Source organism: Malus sylvestris, chromosome 17 (genome assembly GCF_916048215.2).
Source record: "Malus sylvestris chromosome 17, drMalSylv7.2, whole genome shotgun sequence".
In the NCBI taxonomy this organism is placed as follows: domain Eukaryota; kingdom Viridiplantae; phylum Streptophyta; class Magnoliopsida; order Rosales; family Rosaceae; genus Malus; species Malus sylvestris.
The window spans coordinates 6,821,645-6,837,732 of NC_062276.1; the positions used below are offsets into that span (position 1 = coordinate 6,821,645).

General features: G+C 36.6%; 1 protein-coding gene and 1 long non-coding RNA gene across 6 annotated transcripts; one reads left to right on the forward strand and one right to left on the reverse strand.

Moving 5' to 3' along the window:
* The first annotated feature begins 10,523 nt into the window (after positions 1-10,523).
* Positions 10,524-15,773, forward strand: LOC126610093 (pentatricopeptide repeat-containing protein At1g03560, mitochondrial). 5 transcript variants are annotated; one of them, XM_050278065.1, is made up of 4 exons: positions 10,524-12,505; positions 12,702-12,827; positions 14,923-15,110; positions 15,267-15,773. In XM_050278065.1, exons 1-2 carry the CDS (start codon positions 10,578-10,580, stop codon positions 12,721-12,723), a joined length of 1,950 nt encoding a protein of 649 aa, XP_050134022.1. In that variant the 5' UTR covers positions 10,524-10,577; the 3' UTR covers positions 12,724-12,827; positions 14,923-15,110; positions 15,267-15,773. The 5 variants fall into 5 exon arrangements, with proteins under 5 accessions (XP_050134022.1, XP_050134020.1, XP_050134019.1 ...); XM_050278063.1 differs by having other exon boundaries at positions 15,332-15,773; XM_050278062.1 differs by having other exon boundaries at positions 14,923-15,773.
* On the reverse strand, positions 13,244-13,916 carry LOC126610094 (uncharacterized). Its single transcript, XR_007618370.1, has 2 exons — positions 13,535-13,916; positions 13,244-13,436 (listed from the first exon to the last, which is right to left on the reverse strand). It is a non-coding gene; the product is annotated as an uncharacterized LOC126610094 (long non-coding RNA).
* Positions 15,774-16,088: the final 315 nt, after the last annotated feature.

Here is a 16,088-nt window from a genome sequence, read left to right on the forward strand (position 1 = left end):
ACATCACCATTCGATAGGCTTTGACAAAACTAGGTCGAGCTATTCGGTAAACTCCAGCCAAACTGGGTACATACCTTACTCTCACATTTTGGTAGTAATCAGATCCGAGAATTTGGTAAACTTCCGCTATCTACACTGCTGTTTTAAGGGCGAGTTAGAAACAAGGAAGGATGAGAAAAGTATTATGTAGTCAATATTCGATCGGATTTATAAACTTCATAATTGTACTCGTTCATGGACGTAATCATGATGTGTTTCAGGCAATGTCTTTCATGATTAAATGGTTTATAGAAGCGAGCCAAAGAGCCATGGAATCCTAGTTCGGGGAGGTATTTCCATTTGTAATGCTTTGAGCATAAGTCTTCGAATGAAGATCATGGCGAAGGCTTATTCAGCTATTCCATGCCATTGTTGGCTTCAATGGTTTCTCAGCTTCTTGATAGTCAAGTGGAAATTCACATCTTACACCCCCATATAAAGTGGTTTTTATTAGATACGTCCAAATCAGAAAAATCGAACTTGTGACAGTTCGACAATCCACTGAATTGAAAGGAACAAGACTGTGATTGGTGTTATGGGAATGAATCATCCATAAGCATCAAAGTTAGAACACTCAAGTTCTAGGACGTGGTTTTCATGAAAAAACGTAGGGCTTTCATGTGTGTATTGTTTTATGAAAACTTCGGGTTTCAAATGCACTAAATTTGAAACTACAAGTTCAATTTAGTTTATGAACGTTTAGTTCATAAAAGAGAGGTTTATGTAAGAACATAGAATGCAATATACAACTAAGTGTAGTGTATTTGGGTTGCTTTAGGAACTCAAGTGTGAGTGCTTCAGGACTACGAAAGTAAGTCAACGGTTCAAAGTATAAAAATAAATTATTGAATCGTTAATGTCCAAAAGTGATCTTCAGGTTAATAATTTTGGATTTATTATCAGATTGATGGACTGCATGTCATTTTAATTAATTCAATAGATTGTGATCATTCAGGGTCGATCATAGAAGCAAAAATAATTATAACATTTGCGTTAAAATTATTTAGAATGCTAAAATAATAGCATATGGGTCAAAAATATTGCCCTAAAAATAATTAGGCTCGGGTTGGCTACAAAAGGCAGCCCATGGGTGGTTACAGGTCACGGGCCAAGACTAGGACCCTAGTAGTAGTAGTTGTTGGCGTTTGGGCTAAGACTAGGCCTCGTGTATCCATGTGCTCCGCAGCAAAACCCAAAAGGCTGCTGCCAAGGTCCAGACGTCGAAACGATGTCATCCTAAGGAGGGTCTCCACACGACTGGGCTTCAGGCCAGCATGGTGGTCCTTATGGTCGTGCCACAGCGGTGGTGCCACAAAATCCCAATATCCATTCCTTTTTTTTTCTATTCAAACTTTCTAGGGTTGTAGAAACCCTAATATGCTTGTAATTTATTAATATACTTTGACTCATAAATTCCACATAACGATTTAATTGCGTAATGCATGAAACAAATATATATATATATATATATATATATATTGACAAATATATGAACATATACAATATATATATATCGAAAGGAAAATATAAACATAGAGGGGTTCATGCATCATGGGGAATGTTTTCATGCTTCAAGGTCGTTTCAAATATCTTACTTTATTTTAAGCTTACCTAATTGGCAGAAAACAACAAAAGCCTTTGAATTTGTAGAAGATCCATTTCGGAAAGCCGAAATTGCATCTCCAATGCGTTGTATCATGTTCAACACAGAAAAATTAAATTGAATCAATAGCATGTAGATCAATTCAATAAAATAATTAAATTAATCACAAAAAGAATGATTAAAATGCAATACTCCCTTAATTGAAGAATAAACTCTCTTTAGCGCAGCGTCAAGAGCTTGCTGATAACGTGTTGTACGCATAATTTACTGAACTGTATAAAGGCCATAAAGAGAGAGGGGGTGCGGCACATAGAGAGAAAGAGAGAGAGATGTGTAATTGTGAGATGTATTCTATTCCACCCCATTGTACCTTTATTTATAGTAGTAGGGAATGTTAATTCCTTACCCTGTAGGATTACAACAGTTAATAGGTAATCTACTCCTAATAGGAATATAAGAGATATTCCAATATATACTAGGATTTACACAATCACATTCCTAATTTAATAGGATTGCAACACAAATGACTTATTTGTAATAATTTTCCTTTATTCATTTTGTCTTCTTTATCTTTTTTTATGAACTTAGTCAATCTATGGATAAAATATGATAAAGGTCAATATTAGTAGGACACTAAATCCATTGTTACGTTTTCACATCAGTTAATTACAAATGTGGCACATAAATGGGCCCATGAGTCCTTTTGTTTTTTAATCACAAATGGTCCTTGAAATTGACCCGCGACATCAAAATAGTGCCTAAAATTGACCCACACCATCAAAATGATCCTTTAAAGTGAAAATTGACCAATATAGTCTCGCAAGTGAGTGTCTCAAATCAATATAGTCTTTCCATCATAATTTTGTTAAAAATTTTGTTATGTGTTGATGTGACACATAAATAGGTCACAAAAGTTTTCCTCTACCTCCATCTATGGTAGCCTTTGTTGTCTACTCTCTAGAAATAAAATTCTCAATACACACTTCAACACACTTCACCAAATTGGACCTGGATCGTGATCACCTTTGGTGACAACTTCGGTAACATCGCCGTTAACATTTAGGCAATCAACATCCTCACAACCTTAATTTTGGAGAGCTTTTTGGGCGCTCCCCTGGTGGTCTAGTAACTCAGAGAACGATAAGGTTCACTTGAGATAATAAGGTTCTAACTGAGGCGCATCTATTATTGGTTGAAAATTATTTCCAAAACCCCTCCTCGGCCTTGGTTAAGCTGTGTGCTTTTAAGATTTTATGGAAGAAATCTCTCTTCAAAGTAGACCCTACTATAAGAAAAAAAAAATTCTATTGTGCTAAAAAGTAGTTAGACAATTTTTTTAATTAATTATTAAATTATTAAACCCACATCAGCACATAATAAAAAAAAATTACAAAATTGTGACGAAAGAACTATATTGATTTGTGGCATTTATTTTCAAAGATTACATTGATAGATTTTCAATTTCAGGGACCATCTTGATGGTATAAGTCAATTTCAATGACCATTTGTAATAAAAACTTGTAAATCTTGTGGGGTCAATTTATGTGTCACATCATCACTTAACAGAATTTTTAACAAATTGTGATGGAATGACCACATTGATTTGCAACACATATTTTCAAGGACTACATTGATCGATTTTCAATTTCAAAAACTATTTTGATGGTGTCAATTTTAGTAACTACTAGCAAGAATGCCCATGCTTTGTTACAGGTTTTCAGACCATCAATAATATTCATAGAAAAATTAACTGAAAATGCTACAGCAATACAATTGCATTCGTAAATGTAGCAAATCAGAGAACGCATGTTTTACATTAGTAAAGCTCACAAAACCACACATTTACACAATTATCTCCAAATGAAAGACGTATCTTTGAAGAATGAAGACTTATCTTTGTCCTAAAAATTTCCTAAATCAACCTAACTGTGTCTAAAAGATTTAGACCTGACGATGTAGTTGTGTTTATGGCAATTCTATTTCTCTTTCGCCTTAATCGGACCTCTGGTTTACAGATGCATGATAAAATAATTGAGCCACATTTTATAACATGGTTTTTTATCCTAGCCATAATAAGACTAATGTGATTTATACCAAGAGACTAATGTGCTTTTTCACATGCTTTTTTGTCTCAAAATGTATAGAAATACAAAAATGATCATTACAAATTTCAAATTCTGCATTAACCGAAATTAAAACAATTATTCAAATTCCTAAAATTAAAACAGCATTTAAAAGCACTATAAACTCAAATTACAAAAAACATCAACAACATGGTGAGAATGAAGATTTATTTTATAGAAAATGAAAACTCTTTCTTAACCAATATGCTAAAAATGTTCACCACCAGTATATAATAAAAAACAGAATGCTAACTTCATCGCATAGCACCAACTTTAAATGCATCTCCTTCCAAAATTAAATTAAGAATTCACATGCCACTAATTAAGAAACTGATACTAACTGAAAGGTTAACTACAGTTGTATAGTGTAATAATGCAACTACAAAAGACCAAGCTTCTGCTGCTAAAAAGTTTTTACAAAATCATAAAATTCTTAATAGTTTGAACCCTACCAGAAAGTTTATATGAGTTGAAGAACAGCTGTACTTAAGTGCGGCAAGATCATAACCTCTTACAAATTCTCCTCCGTGTCAGAACCACCTACAGTCCAAATTAAGAAAGAATCAATGCTAGATCAAGAACAAATCAGTAATAATTTAAACTGAAATCCCTAATTATTGTTGCAGGGAGAATTCATATGAAGATTAACTACATTATTTAATTCGAATGGAATCCAAAAGCAGCATAAATATGAAGGGAAAAAAATTAATAGCAAAAGTCACATTTTCAGCAGCAATTAATAGCAAAAATCAGAGTTTAGTGGCAGGGACCAAAACAATTTCAGTAAAAAGGACCAGAAACTGCAATGACTAACATATTTACATACATGTGAAAATCTATTCACAACCACATTTACAATGACTAACATATTTACAATAACTTGCATATATATATATATAGGTGTCCAAGTGTCTATCGGTACTACTGTCTTTCAAATGGATCCTCAATTTCTAAAATCACAGAAAAGAACCACCCGAAAAAGTTATGAAAAAAAAAGTTCAACTGTGTACAGGTACCAAAGAAAATGCTTTTTTTCTTTCTTTCTAAGATTTATTGATTTATGCTTGAGAACATGTGAACAATCGGCAAGAGCCACAACTGATTTAGGCATCACCCAAACACTGAATCAGATAACACATCAATAGACGATCCAACATCTCACCACTTCCTTAATTAAAGGTGGAAACATAGGGTACGAAAACATGATTTTCAATTAAAAAAAATAAAGAACACGTTAAGGGCTTGAATTGCAGGTGCACTCTCTCAGTTAGTAGCAAGTAATATAGTTATGCTGCTTATAGTTATACTAAAACAACCATCACCTAAAAGGCCACACCTTTATGCTTCATTCCAAATAACCACCATAAACAATTTGTAGTCCAAAGGTCCAATAATTCAAAGCTCATAAAAAAACTGAAAGTAACTAATCAACCACCATCACCTAAAAGGCCACACATTTATGCTTCATTCAAAATAGCTACCATAAACAATTTGCAGTCCAGAGCTCCAATAATTCAAAGCTCATAAAAAAAACTGAAAGTAACTAATTAACCTTAAAATAAAGCAATTTGTTCCAACAAAAAAAAAATGAGAACTCTGAGTAAATACAAATACCCCTAAAGATTCTAAAGCAACAAAACCCTAGTTCTCAAATTACAGAACACTAAATTCGATACTAAGTTTTTACTTCTGTTATCTTTCGGAATGCATGGTATTTATTTTTATTAATACTCTATTGTGAGTCTGAATGGTAACTTCTGATGGACTGGTAACTGAATGCAATGGATTAGGATGAGAGAACTTAGGTAACGGCTTGATATAATATAATGACATTAAATTTTTAATTTTCTTTCAAAGAGTCAATAGTTTAGAGCTCAGCCTCTGCCTTTAACAGTTGGTCAATTTGTAACTATATTGACTTGCATCATACTCTCATTTACTTTTTCAAGATGCTCAAAATGCTATGAATGACTTGGTAAGGATGTTCTTCCTATTTAAACTTTGTTTTTCGACAACTTCTCAAGAACCAAATCATTACCAAGATTCAGTTTAATTAGTTTTCTCATCATATCCAAATTATATGCAGTTTATATAATAACACAATCATCTTCAAAGACCATTTCAAAACCAATATAACTTTAGTCCTAAAAACAAATTCACAAAACACTCACACAGACACAGATAACAACTAAATTGCAATTTCAAAACAAAGGTAACTTTTGTTCTTCAAACCAAGAACCACATATGCATACCAAAATGATGACGTTGCGATGGGAGTCCAAACTAAACAGCCAAAAAATAGAGAGAATAAGAGTAATAATTCAAACAGAGTTCATGTGTTTATATTGTATAAATGACTCTTAGCTTGTTTTGCTTCTTGCAGGCTTATGGGATTCAGGAAAATGTGTTATTTAGTTTCTCTCGTAGAACTAAAGAGGTGTTTTCTAGAGACCTAGAATATATGGAATCTCTACCCAGCAATAAAAACAGAGAACATCACATAGGCAACAGAAGCCGAACAGAAATCCCACATTTCACAACCAAATCATCACATCAGTTTGAAACATTAAACTATAAGAACTAAAAATAATAATAACATTACCTTGAACTGAACCCTCAGCTCAGAACCTCCTGATTTGCAACCTGAAACAAACGAAAGAAATTAAAACTCACGAACCCACAATCAGATAAAAATAATTTTCCAGCAAAAAAAAAAACCAAGATTGGTATACAAAATACCATCATATCTATAACCTGGAAAAATAAATAAAAAGCCACACAAAAAAACCCAAAAAAAAAAGAAGCAACTGGCCTTAAAACAGAGAACAAACAGATAGAAAGAGAGATGAATGTCCAAAATGAGAGAAAGCAAAACAAATAAGGGAAATTAATATCTCTGATGAATCCCCCAAAACCTGACCTAACACACTAAAAAATGAAAAATAATCCACAACAAAAAGGCAGAAACGATGACAATCTAAGCTGACAGTAAAAAACAAATTAAAAAAAGAACTTATCTTTGGAAATCTAGGCATGTAGCGGCAGATCTGGACGACTTGTATGGTTTTCTCTGACTATCCCCACTCTCCCACTTCTAAAATCCATCACCCATACCCCTCCCCCTCACTCTCTTTCCATAGCCATCTATCTCTCTCTCTCTCACAGAGCCTCCACCCCCCCGAAACCCTCATTGAACGACAACAAATGAAAACCTACACGACAACCCCCGAATTCGCTCAAAACCGAGAGGACAAAATTACCCTTCCAACCCAACCCAAATTTGATGGGTTCCTTGTAAATAAGGTGAAATCAAGGGGTAATCCATCCTAAACCCTATGGACAAAATTACCCTTCTAAGTTCTAATAAATACCCTTCAAACCCAGCCCAAATCTCATGGTTTTATTGTAAATGAGATGAAAGCAAAGGGCAAAAAATTTACTGTAGCTGAATGAACAGTCAATTCCTCCTCAATTTTAGAATAGATAATTTGTGATAAAAACCCTAAAAAATGTAAGTCAACAAGTTAAGCTTATGGATCACGTATCATACAAGTATCAAAATTACAACTCGATACACAAAGAACCAAACTAACATGTAGAAGCAATCAAGACGAAGTTATAGAAGGCATCAAATAGTGCATTTTTCCTTGGAGAGACGTCAGTAGATGATGAAGTCACCAATCTTCTATACCAAAATTTCTCCTCTCTTACAAAACCTTAATGCTTGCACTAATAATAGGTCTTAGTCCAAAATCAAGCATGCGATTTGTGTGAGCAGAGGCCTATTATATATATACGTTCAATCCACTCTTTTATTAGATTCCAAGTGGAACACTGACAAGAAAGTCTTGTCCAACAATTTCACTCAATGATAAAATGGGTCAGATTCTACATGATCAAACCTATGATTGCAAAAACTAGGATGGAAACCATGTTTCAATCCTATGTCTTGAACAATTCAAAACCTTTTTCTAATGAACTTCTTTGCACCAATTTGAATCCAAATAGTCGGCTATAACATAAATTCTCATACTCATACTCATATTCTTATATGCATACCTTGCTTTGATTAACTCGAGGGTGTTGTGGATTTCTTTAGGGAGTGGTGAAGTTGTCGGAGGTGTTGGATAGTCCAGCATTGTAGAGCTGGAGTAGACTGGTGGACATTTTCAATAAATTTGTGTTTGTAACAATTACAAAATTCAATATGAATTATCTATGTTTTACAGTCTCGCTTCAGTTGAGTTTTTGTCATCTCGCAATATGCTATATGTGAGTTCGGTGGTCTCACTATATGTTAATTTGATCGTTATGATGTCAATATGGTAGGTTCTGCATCAGAGTATTGAACTTGAGTTGTTTGAGTTGTTGCTTCCACTGTTAAATGGTGCTTTGGAATCATGAAGGATTTGGAGCCTTGGTCACTACTAGAAAAAATACTACTTATAAAGACTGTTCATTGGATACAAACATAAAAATGCCCTATTACACTGTTAAATAGAATCACATTTTTCTTCAATCTCTCTTGTAAATATAAGAGACACGTGTGTTGTCATAGAAATTCAACTCAGTATTTAAGAAAATATTCAACATATGTGGATTGTTATTTGTCTCAGAACTAGTTTTTCTATTTTCCATTGTCATCTTCATTTTTGTGGGATTTTTTTTATTGTTACTACTATTTAGAAAGGACTCAATAAGTTTAGTTTCGAGGATCGCCCAGTTTCTCTACATCGTCTCTGAATGTCAATTAAATCTTCTGATAAAAAAAATGTTTGGAAGATCGTATCATTTATTCTTTAGGTATTCAACTCATCCCTCGTAAGGTTCACATTATTCGTCATGTGCTTTGGTCTCCACTCCAATATCCTTAATTGGCTTAAGCTTAATACTAATGCCTTAGCTAAAAGGAATCTTGGTCTTATTGCTTGTGGGGGAGTTTTTAGGGATGGACATGGTCTTTTTTGGTAGTTTCCTCAAGGTAATAGTCGTCACAATTTTTTTGGCAGAATTAATAGCAGTTATTTTTTATACTGAGTTTTCTTATCAGCGTGGTTGGTATGTGTTTGGTTGAAAAGAGATTCTTCTAGTTTTATTACTTGTATTCGCTCGGAAGACTTTGTCTCTCCTTGCCTCTTCGTACAAAATGATTTACTTGTCTGGTTCGCATGAAGAACATGACTTTTCATTACTCTCACAAGTACTGGGTGAGAATGTTGTTGTGGACAGCTTTGATAACATGACTTGTCTTCCTCAACCTTAGTGTAGCATGACTTACCTCCGTTGGCGATTCTTGCTTCTTTGCATTTAGATTTTCTTGAATTACGTGATTTTTTATTTTTAAAATAACGTGCATATCGACTTACAGGTTAGTCTCACTTTCATGATGTGTGTTTCCATATGTAGGCACGCACCTTTCCTAAAAGAAGGAGCTGTGCATAATGATATTTGTCTCCACTCTCACTTGAAAAAAAGAGGAGGAGCTGAGCATATTGACATTTGTCGCCATGATGATTGACGATGAGCCCAAAACATAAATTTGGGTCTAGATACACGTACAATCTTGTGGGAGCAAGAACTGGCATCGTATCCCATACCATACCAGTCGTACGTGCAGTTTGGAGCTTCGTCAAATTTACTTGGTGGGAGCTTTAGAACTTCTTTTAAAGGATTTACTAGGAAGGCTTGACCACCTCCTTCTAAGGATGTTGGCTCGTTCTTCAGGCAAAGCAAGCCGTAAGAAGAAAACTTGAGATTGCATTGGCGAGCTCCAATGAAGGTCGGAATGTCAATGCAAGTTCATTCTTGGCTCTACCACCAAATTTCACCGGTAAGGTGATTAACTTAGACCTGGTAAGAACCATGATCCGAGGATGCGGCTCAAGTTTTTCATCGGTAGTAGCAATATATTGTGAATACATGTTAGCAAGACACGGGCAGACGACTAGGCTACCCAAGGTTTTACAACACAACGGCAAGAAACGAGTAATTTTGTGGGGAGTCTCGAGAGGAGGATGTCTCAGGGGAGGTCCATCAACTGCGTTGTGCTCTTGTACTGCCTCATCCTCTTGGTACTAGGCATCTCCGTAGCAGTGAGTTGACTGATCATTCTCTTTGTTCTCCTCGGCATCTTGGCAGTGGATTGCATCATTCTCTTGCCCTGCAGCTTCTCCGTAGTCCACTGCATTATTCTCTTGTTCCTCGACATCTCTCAGTAGTCCTAGTACCTGCGTAATCAAACAATTAAAGATTAAATTCTCGACCTCATACGCAACAGTATGATGAACAATAAAGGGAACTAAACTACACAATAGAGATAGAGAGAAGTGTCGCTAGATCTTCTAATGCGCGGCAGGAAGAATGTGATGTGTGTGTGGAATTATAATTTTCACTCCTAAAACCAATGAGGATTTAATTCCACCCCAATTTATATCAAACCAACCACTGCTTTAAAGATCTTGGCAATGCGATCTTCAGCAGGTTTATGGAGAAAAGAGTTTTGTGGCAGATGGTTTAGCAAATTATAGTCTTGATTGAGATGTAGACAACTTTTACTTGATAATCTCTTTTCTTGTTCAGTTAGTTTTGTTTGTGAGGATCAATTTGGAATGTTATAAACAACAAGAAACAAAACCCGGCAATGTTGCCAATTGGGCTTTATGAATAGTACAAGTTTGAAAATAAATGGATAACCAAAAAGCCCAATAAAAAATATGACCCAAAAAAACAAAATCTTCATAAACCATTTCACCGTTTCAGGATTTCAGCTCGACTGACTGAGCACACAGGCGAACAGAACACCCAAAACCCTGATGAGAAGAACCCTACTGAGAGCCCCCCTATCACTCTCAGCAGCCCGTATTCTTCCTCCAAGACCTCCCCGTCCGTACATCCATGGAGGGTCTTCGTCGAAAGCTTCAAATTCTCACTGTACGTCAAGTTTCAGCTCAAATTCCAGGTGGGTTTTCACCAACTCTCTCCCTCCTCCCGAATGGGTAGAACCTTTCAATGACGTCTCTGATGTAGTATCGAACACACAAAATTTTGACCCATCTCCGTGGGTCGCTCAAATTGTGAATCTTTTAGATGGGTCCCCTACGATGGAGGCCAATTTAGACTCTTACTGTCGCACATTCTTGATCAAATTGTCTCCTAATTTTGTTTCGTATGTGTTGAAATCTTATGAGCTTCGTGGGAAGCCCAAAACCGCCTTGCGGTTCTTTGCTTGGGCTGGTAGCCAGAAGAAGTATCATCATAAGCTTGACTGCTATGTATCTTTGATTGAACTTTTATCTGTGTGTCTTGATTTGGACCGTATTCGATGTGTACTTGTTAAGCTTAAAGAAATGAACTTTTTGATGACTTCTTCGGCGGCAAATTCTTTGATTAAAAGCTTTGGATGTCTTGGAATGGTTGATGAGCTGTTGTGGGTTTGGCGTCGAATGAAGGAGAATGAGATTGAGCCTAGTTTGTACACTTATAACTTTTTACTGAATGGTTTGGTGAATTCGATGTTTATTGAATCGGCTGAGCTGGTTTTTGAGGTTATGGAAGTCGGGAAAATTGCACCGGACATTGTGACTTATAATACAATGATTAAAGGGTATTGTAAGGGAGGGAAAACCCAGAAAGCAATGGAGAAGTTCAGAGCTATGGAGGGGAGGAATGTGGAACCTGATAAGATTACTTACATGACTTTAATACAGGGGTGTTATTCAGAAGGAGATGTTGATTCGTGTTTGGGTCTTTACCAAGAAATGGAAGAGAAAGGACTTGAAATTCCACCTCATGCGTATAGTTTAGTGATCAACGGGCTTTGCAAAGGTGGGAAATGTATGGAAGGATATGCCGTTTTTGAACATATGATTCAGAAGGGATGTAAAGCCAATGTGGCAAACTATACAGCATTGATCGATTCATATGTGAAATGTGGGAGCATTGAGAAGGCAATGAAGCTTTTCGAGAGGATGAAAAATGACGGGCTTGAACCAGATGAGGTCACTTACGGGGTTATCGTCAATGGATTATGTAAGAGTGGGAGAGTGGAGGAGGCAATGGAGTACTTTGCCTTTTGTGAAGGCAGGGGGATGGCAGTTAATGCTATGTTTTATTCTAGTCTAATCGATGGTCTTGGAAAAGCAGGGAGGCTTGATGAGGCTGAAAGGCTCTTTGAAAAGATGGTAGTGAAGGGATGTCCACAGGATTCATACTGCTATAATGCCCTTATCGATGCCCTAGCTAAATGTGGAAAAGCTGATGAAGCATTAGCACTCTTTAAGAAAATGGAAGAGGAAGGTTGTGATCAGACAGTTTATACATACACAATACTCATCAGCGGACTTTTTAAGGAGCACAGAAATGAAGAGGCATTGAAGCTCTGGGACACGATGATTGATAAGGGCATCACACCGAATGTTGCTTCCTTCAGGGCCCTCTCTATTGGGCTTTGTCTCTCAGGCAAGGTAGCGAGAGCCTGCAAGATTTTGGATGAGCTAGCGCCAATGGGTGTGATTCCTGAGACAGCTTTTGAAGATATGATCAATGTGCTGTGCAAAGCTGGCCGTTTCAATGAAGCCTGCAAGTTGGCCGATGGAATTGTGGACAGAGGTAGGGAAATACCAGGACGAATCCGAACGGTTCTAATCAATGCCTTGAGGAAAGCAGGCAATGCAGATTTAGCTATGAAGTTGATGCATAGTAAGATCGGTATTGGGTATGACCGAATGGGTAGCGTCAAAAGGCGAGTGAAGTTCCGAACTCTCTTTGACAGTTAAGTCTTAGCAAATATATAGTTTTAAGAAACTTTGTTTAGCTAATTCAAAGATGGCATCATATATCGCTCACCATCAAAAGATGTAGAATTGGTGTTCATTCTGCAATCCTTGTATAATACATCATTCAATTTATTGAAGAAACTTTGACATAAAATGTTTCAGACCCTTGAAAGAGGTTTTCTAGCGCCTTTTGGCCCAAGTGGATGACAGAGCAGAAGAATCTGATTGGTTCCCTTCGGCTACATGGCATATGTTGGATGCATTGGTGATCTCTGTGTCAGTACCCAGGTGTGTGACTTTTTTTCCTATGTTTCAAGAGCAACTGAGCAAGTTATCATACATGAACTCTCACTTACAAAAAACTAGGTGGACTAAAATATCGTATTTCTAAAAAACGCATTTTATTTGATGTCCTATAATCATGTTTTTGCAAGTAGAATATTGTGGAATTGATAGAAAGAATAGATTTTGGTCAAGAGGGAGGCAGGAATTGAACTTGGGACCGCTTTCAACATTTGGAAGAGAAGTACCACTAGTACAAGGGCTAGTTGGTAAAAATTGTCAATCCTTAGGTAGCTTTAGTCTGGAGTAAAGCAAAGGTTTAAAATCATACCCTTAGGTTGGTGTTAGTATACCTTCGGTTGTAGGGCAAATTCTCTTCGAGTAAAGATTGTGCATGTGTTTTGAAACTGGATAGTGTACAATTAACAAAAGAAGCCTCTTACTAGAATCATGAACTATCACTCAAGGAACATTAAGAAACACAAAAAGTGGTTTTCTAGAACTAGAATCAAATACAGAAGGTTAAACTCAAATTGCTGCCATCATGGTGTATCTTGCAGCCTCACGCTTCACCTTGTGAGCGTTTCCTCTGCTTCAGAAATACATGTATACTCGCTGCAAATACGACACACGAAGAATAAGTTTCTCCAAAGAGAGGGAAGAAGCGCGAAGTTAAGGGCAAGAGAAGAATATAAGTTTGTTAATCGTCGAACCTGAATAACCCAGATACTGAGAAGCGTTTCGCAGACGTACAACCCAAATCCAATGAAGTAAAGTATCTGAAATGAAGAAACCAAGTCTGAGTCTTCATCGGGTCATCAACTCAAAGGAAACCTTCATGATCAAACCACAGAGAGTCAACTTTTCGAGTTTTTTTTTTTTACTGTATTGAAATTCTTATCCGCTAAGGCAATGCTAAGCTGAAAAGTATGATTTTGAACAAGGCATCTCCTGCATTTTGTTTTTCTGCCTTCTCCCTCCCTAAACGAAAGAACGAATGTAACTGCAGCCATTAGTGAACCTTGTAAACTGCACATCCATTAGTAGGAGCAATTGCAGCATAAATGCAAAACGCAATGTGGAGCTGCAAAAAGAAAATCAGGGCACAAAAGTAGCTAATTTTGACATCTTGAACATCAAATGATACTCTCATCCACTGGATGAATAAAAGGGTAAGAATCGGGGGACACATTTTCTTATCTTCATTTTGTAGGGTCCACTTCATAATGTATTTTAACGATATATTCATCTATTTTTAGGTCTTCCTTCAAAATCATGTTGACAAAAAATCCCCCAATTCCGAAAACCCTTGTAAGTGTTGGATCAAATGATATTCATTTTAGTACTTCTTTGCAAAATCGTATTCGTCCACTTTTTTCACCACAAATGAATGTCTTAATAGGTTTTTTTTGATAAAGACTGTCGATCCTTAGGTAGCTTTATTATGGAGGAATGAGAGGTCAAAATCATACCCTAAGATTAACCTGCATATGTTTTGAAAGAGTGAACAACGAAACAAGCTGTGCTCGTCTTCCTCACGGGGTCTACCACCCACCCCAGAAAGGAAAAACTGAACTGTAGGTGATCCCCATCAAGACATGTTAGAAACTTTGGCTCTTCAAGATTTCTAAATAATAAAATTGCAGAGCGAAGGTTCAACCGGTCGGGCATAGTATAAACTCTAGAAACAAGCAACTCAACTGAGTAATATTCAATACATTGGTTCCTAAGTTTTACCTATTCTAAGAATTATATTTCCAAATTAATTTCTTGTCGTGGTGCTCATTCCGCCTCCGTGTCATTTCATTTTCAGGGTGTTTTATAGTTAATCGCTTTTACTGCTAGTGCTAATAATCTTCAAGCTTACATAAATGCACAAATATGAAGGTTCCCATTCGAGTTAGTGTAGTAGTCTTAAGGGTAGTAATCATTTTTACTTGCTGTATAAAGTGTAAACGAACAATGGATAACGGAAAACTCAACGAATGTATGAACATTTGTAAGAACAAAGTTATCATCGATTTTGAACTAGTGAAAGAGAAGCCTAGTTTGTACTGCAAGTGGCAACTGTACTGAAGTTATGATACTTATTGCTCCTAAGGGTGTGACCACTGTGAGGTGAAGGCCCCTACCCCGAGGAATAGGGTTATCAATCTGTGTTCCCCTGTGAATGGCTATCATATGAAGGATCTAGACTGATGCTTTGATGAAACTGGTACGAAGGAGGGGTCCCCAAGCAAGATGAAGGTGGTGTAGAGATGCTTCGGTACTGGGATAGGCCAAAATCTGGTATGCCCTACTCGTGTCAGTCATTACTTTCATCATTTGCAAAGATGCTTCTCTTTCTAAACCTCTACTTTGTGCATGTGCCCTCTGCTGTTTGAATGTTGCATTTTGTCTTGATTTTCTTAGAATTTTGGTAATCTGGCTTGAATCCTTTTTCAGCTTTGGTATTTCTGCTCTTTTCTTGCATCGAATGTGAAGTATAAACCGCTCGCTGAACTTTGCAGTGTTAGAACTTTCGGGTTTTATAATGCAGAGGGATTCGCATACAACATACAATGAAGCTGAACTTACAGTCCATTTTCTGTTGATTAATGTCATCTGTAATAAGGTAAACTTATGTGCTTTAGCTTTTCGTTCTGATTCTTCATATTGGCGAAGATATCGTTTCTTCTTCGTCGTCATCCTCTTTTTGTAGCACCCCCTTTTTCCTTGAAACAAAATGAAGTATCAACTCTAGGACAAGTAAAAGTTGGTGCTTGCCAGTGATATCTCTGGACAGTAGCTGACAAAGAAGTGCGTCACCAGATAGTGGCAAATTGCAAATGAACAATATCAGCCATACAACAATCACATTTATTTTGTGTATCTAATTGTTGAGCCACACACGCATACTATGAGTATGAGAGGACATATAACAGTCAAATACAATAATTTTTCCCGATCAAAGGTTGTTCATACATCGGATAAGAAAATATCAACCATACAACAATCACATTTATTTTGTGTATCTAATTGTTGATCCACACGCATACAAAGAGTATGAGAGGACATATAGCATGCACATACAATAATTTTTTCCGATCAAGGTTGTTCCTACCTCGGATAAGGACACAGATTTTTCTTTTGGGTCTTTCGGGAAGATTTTTGTTTTTGGTGCGCGGGTGGGGACTTGTCGTATCATTTGTTACCCACTATGATCGATAGGGTGGTCCTGTGGGCGTAGGACTAGACTCAACCTCGCTTCATATAGAACAACTCACT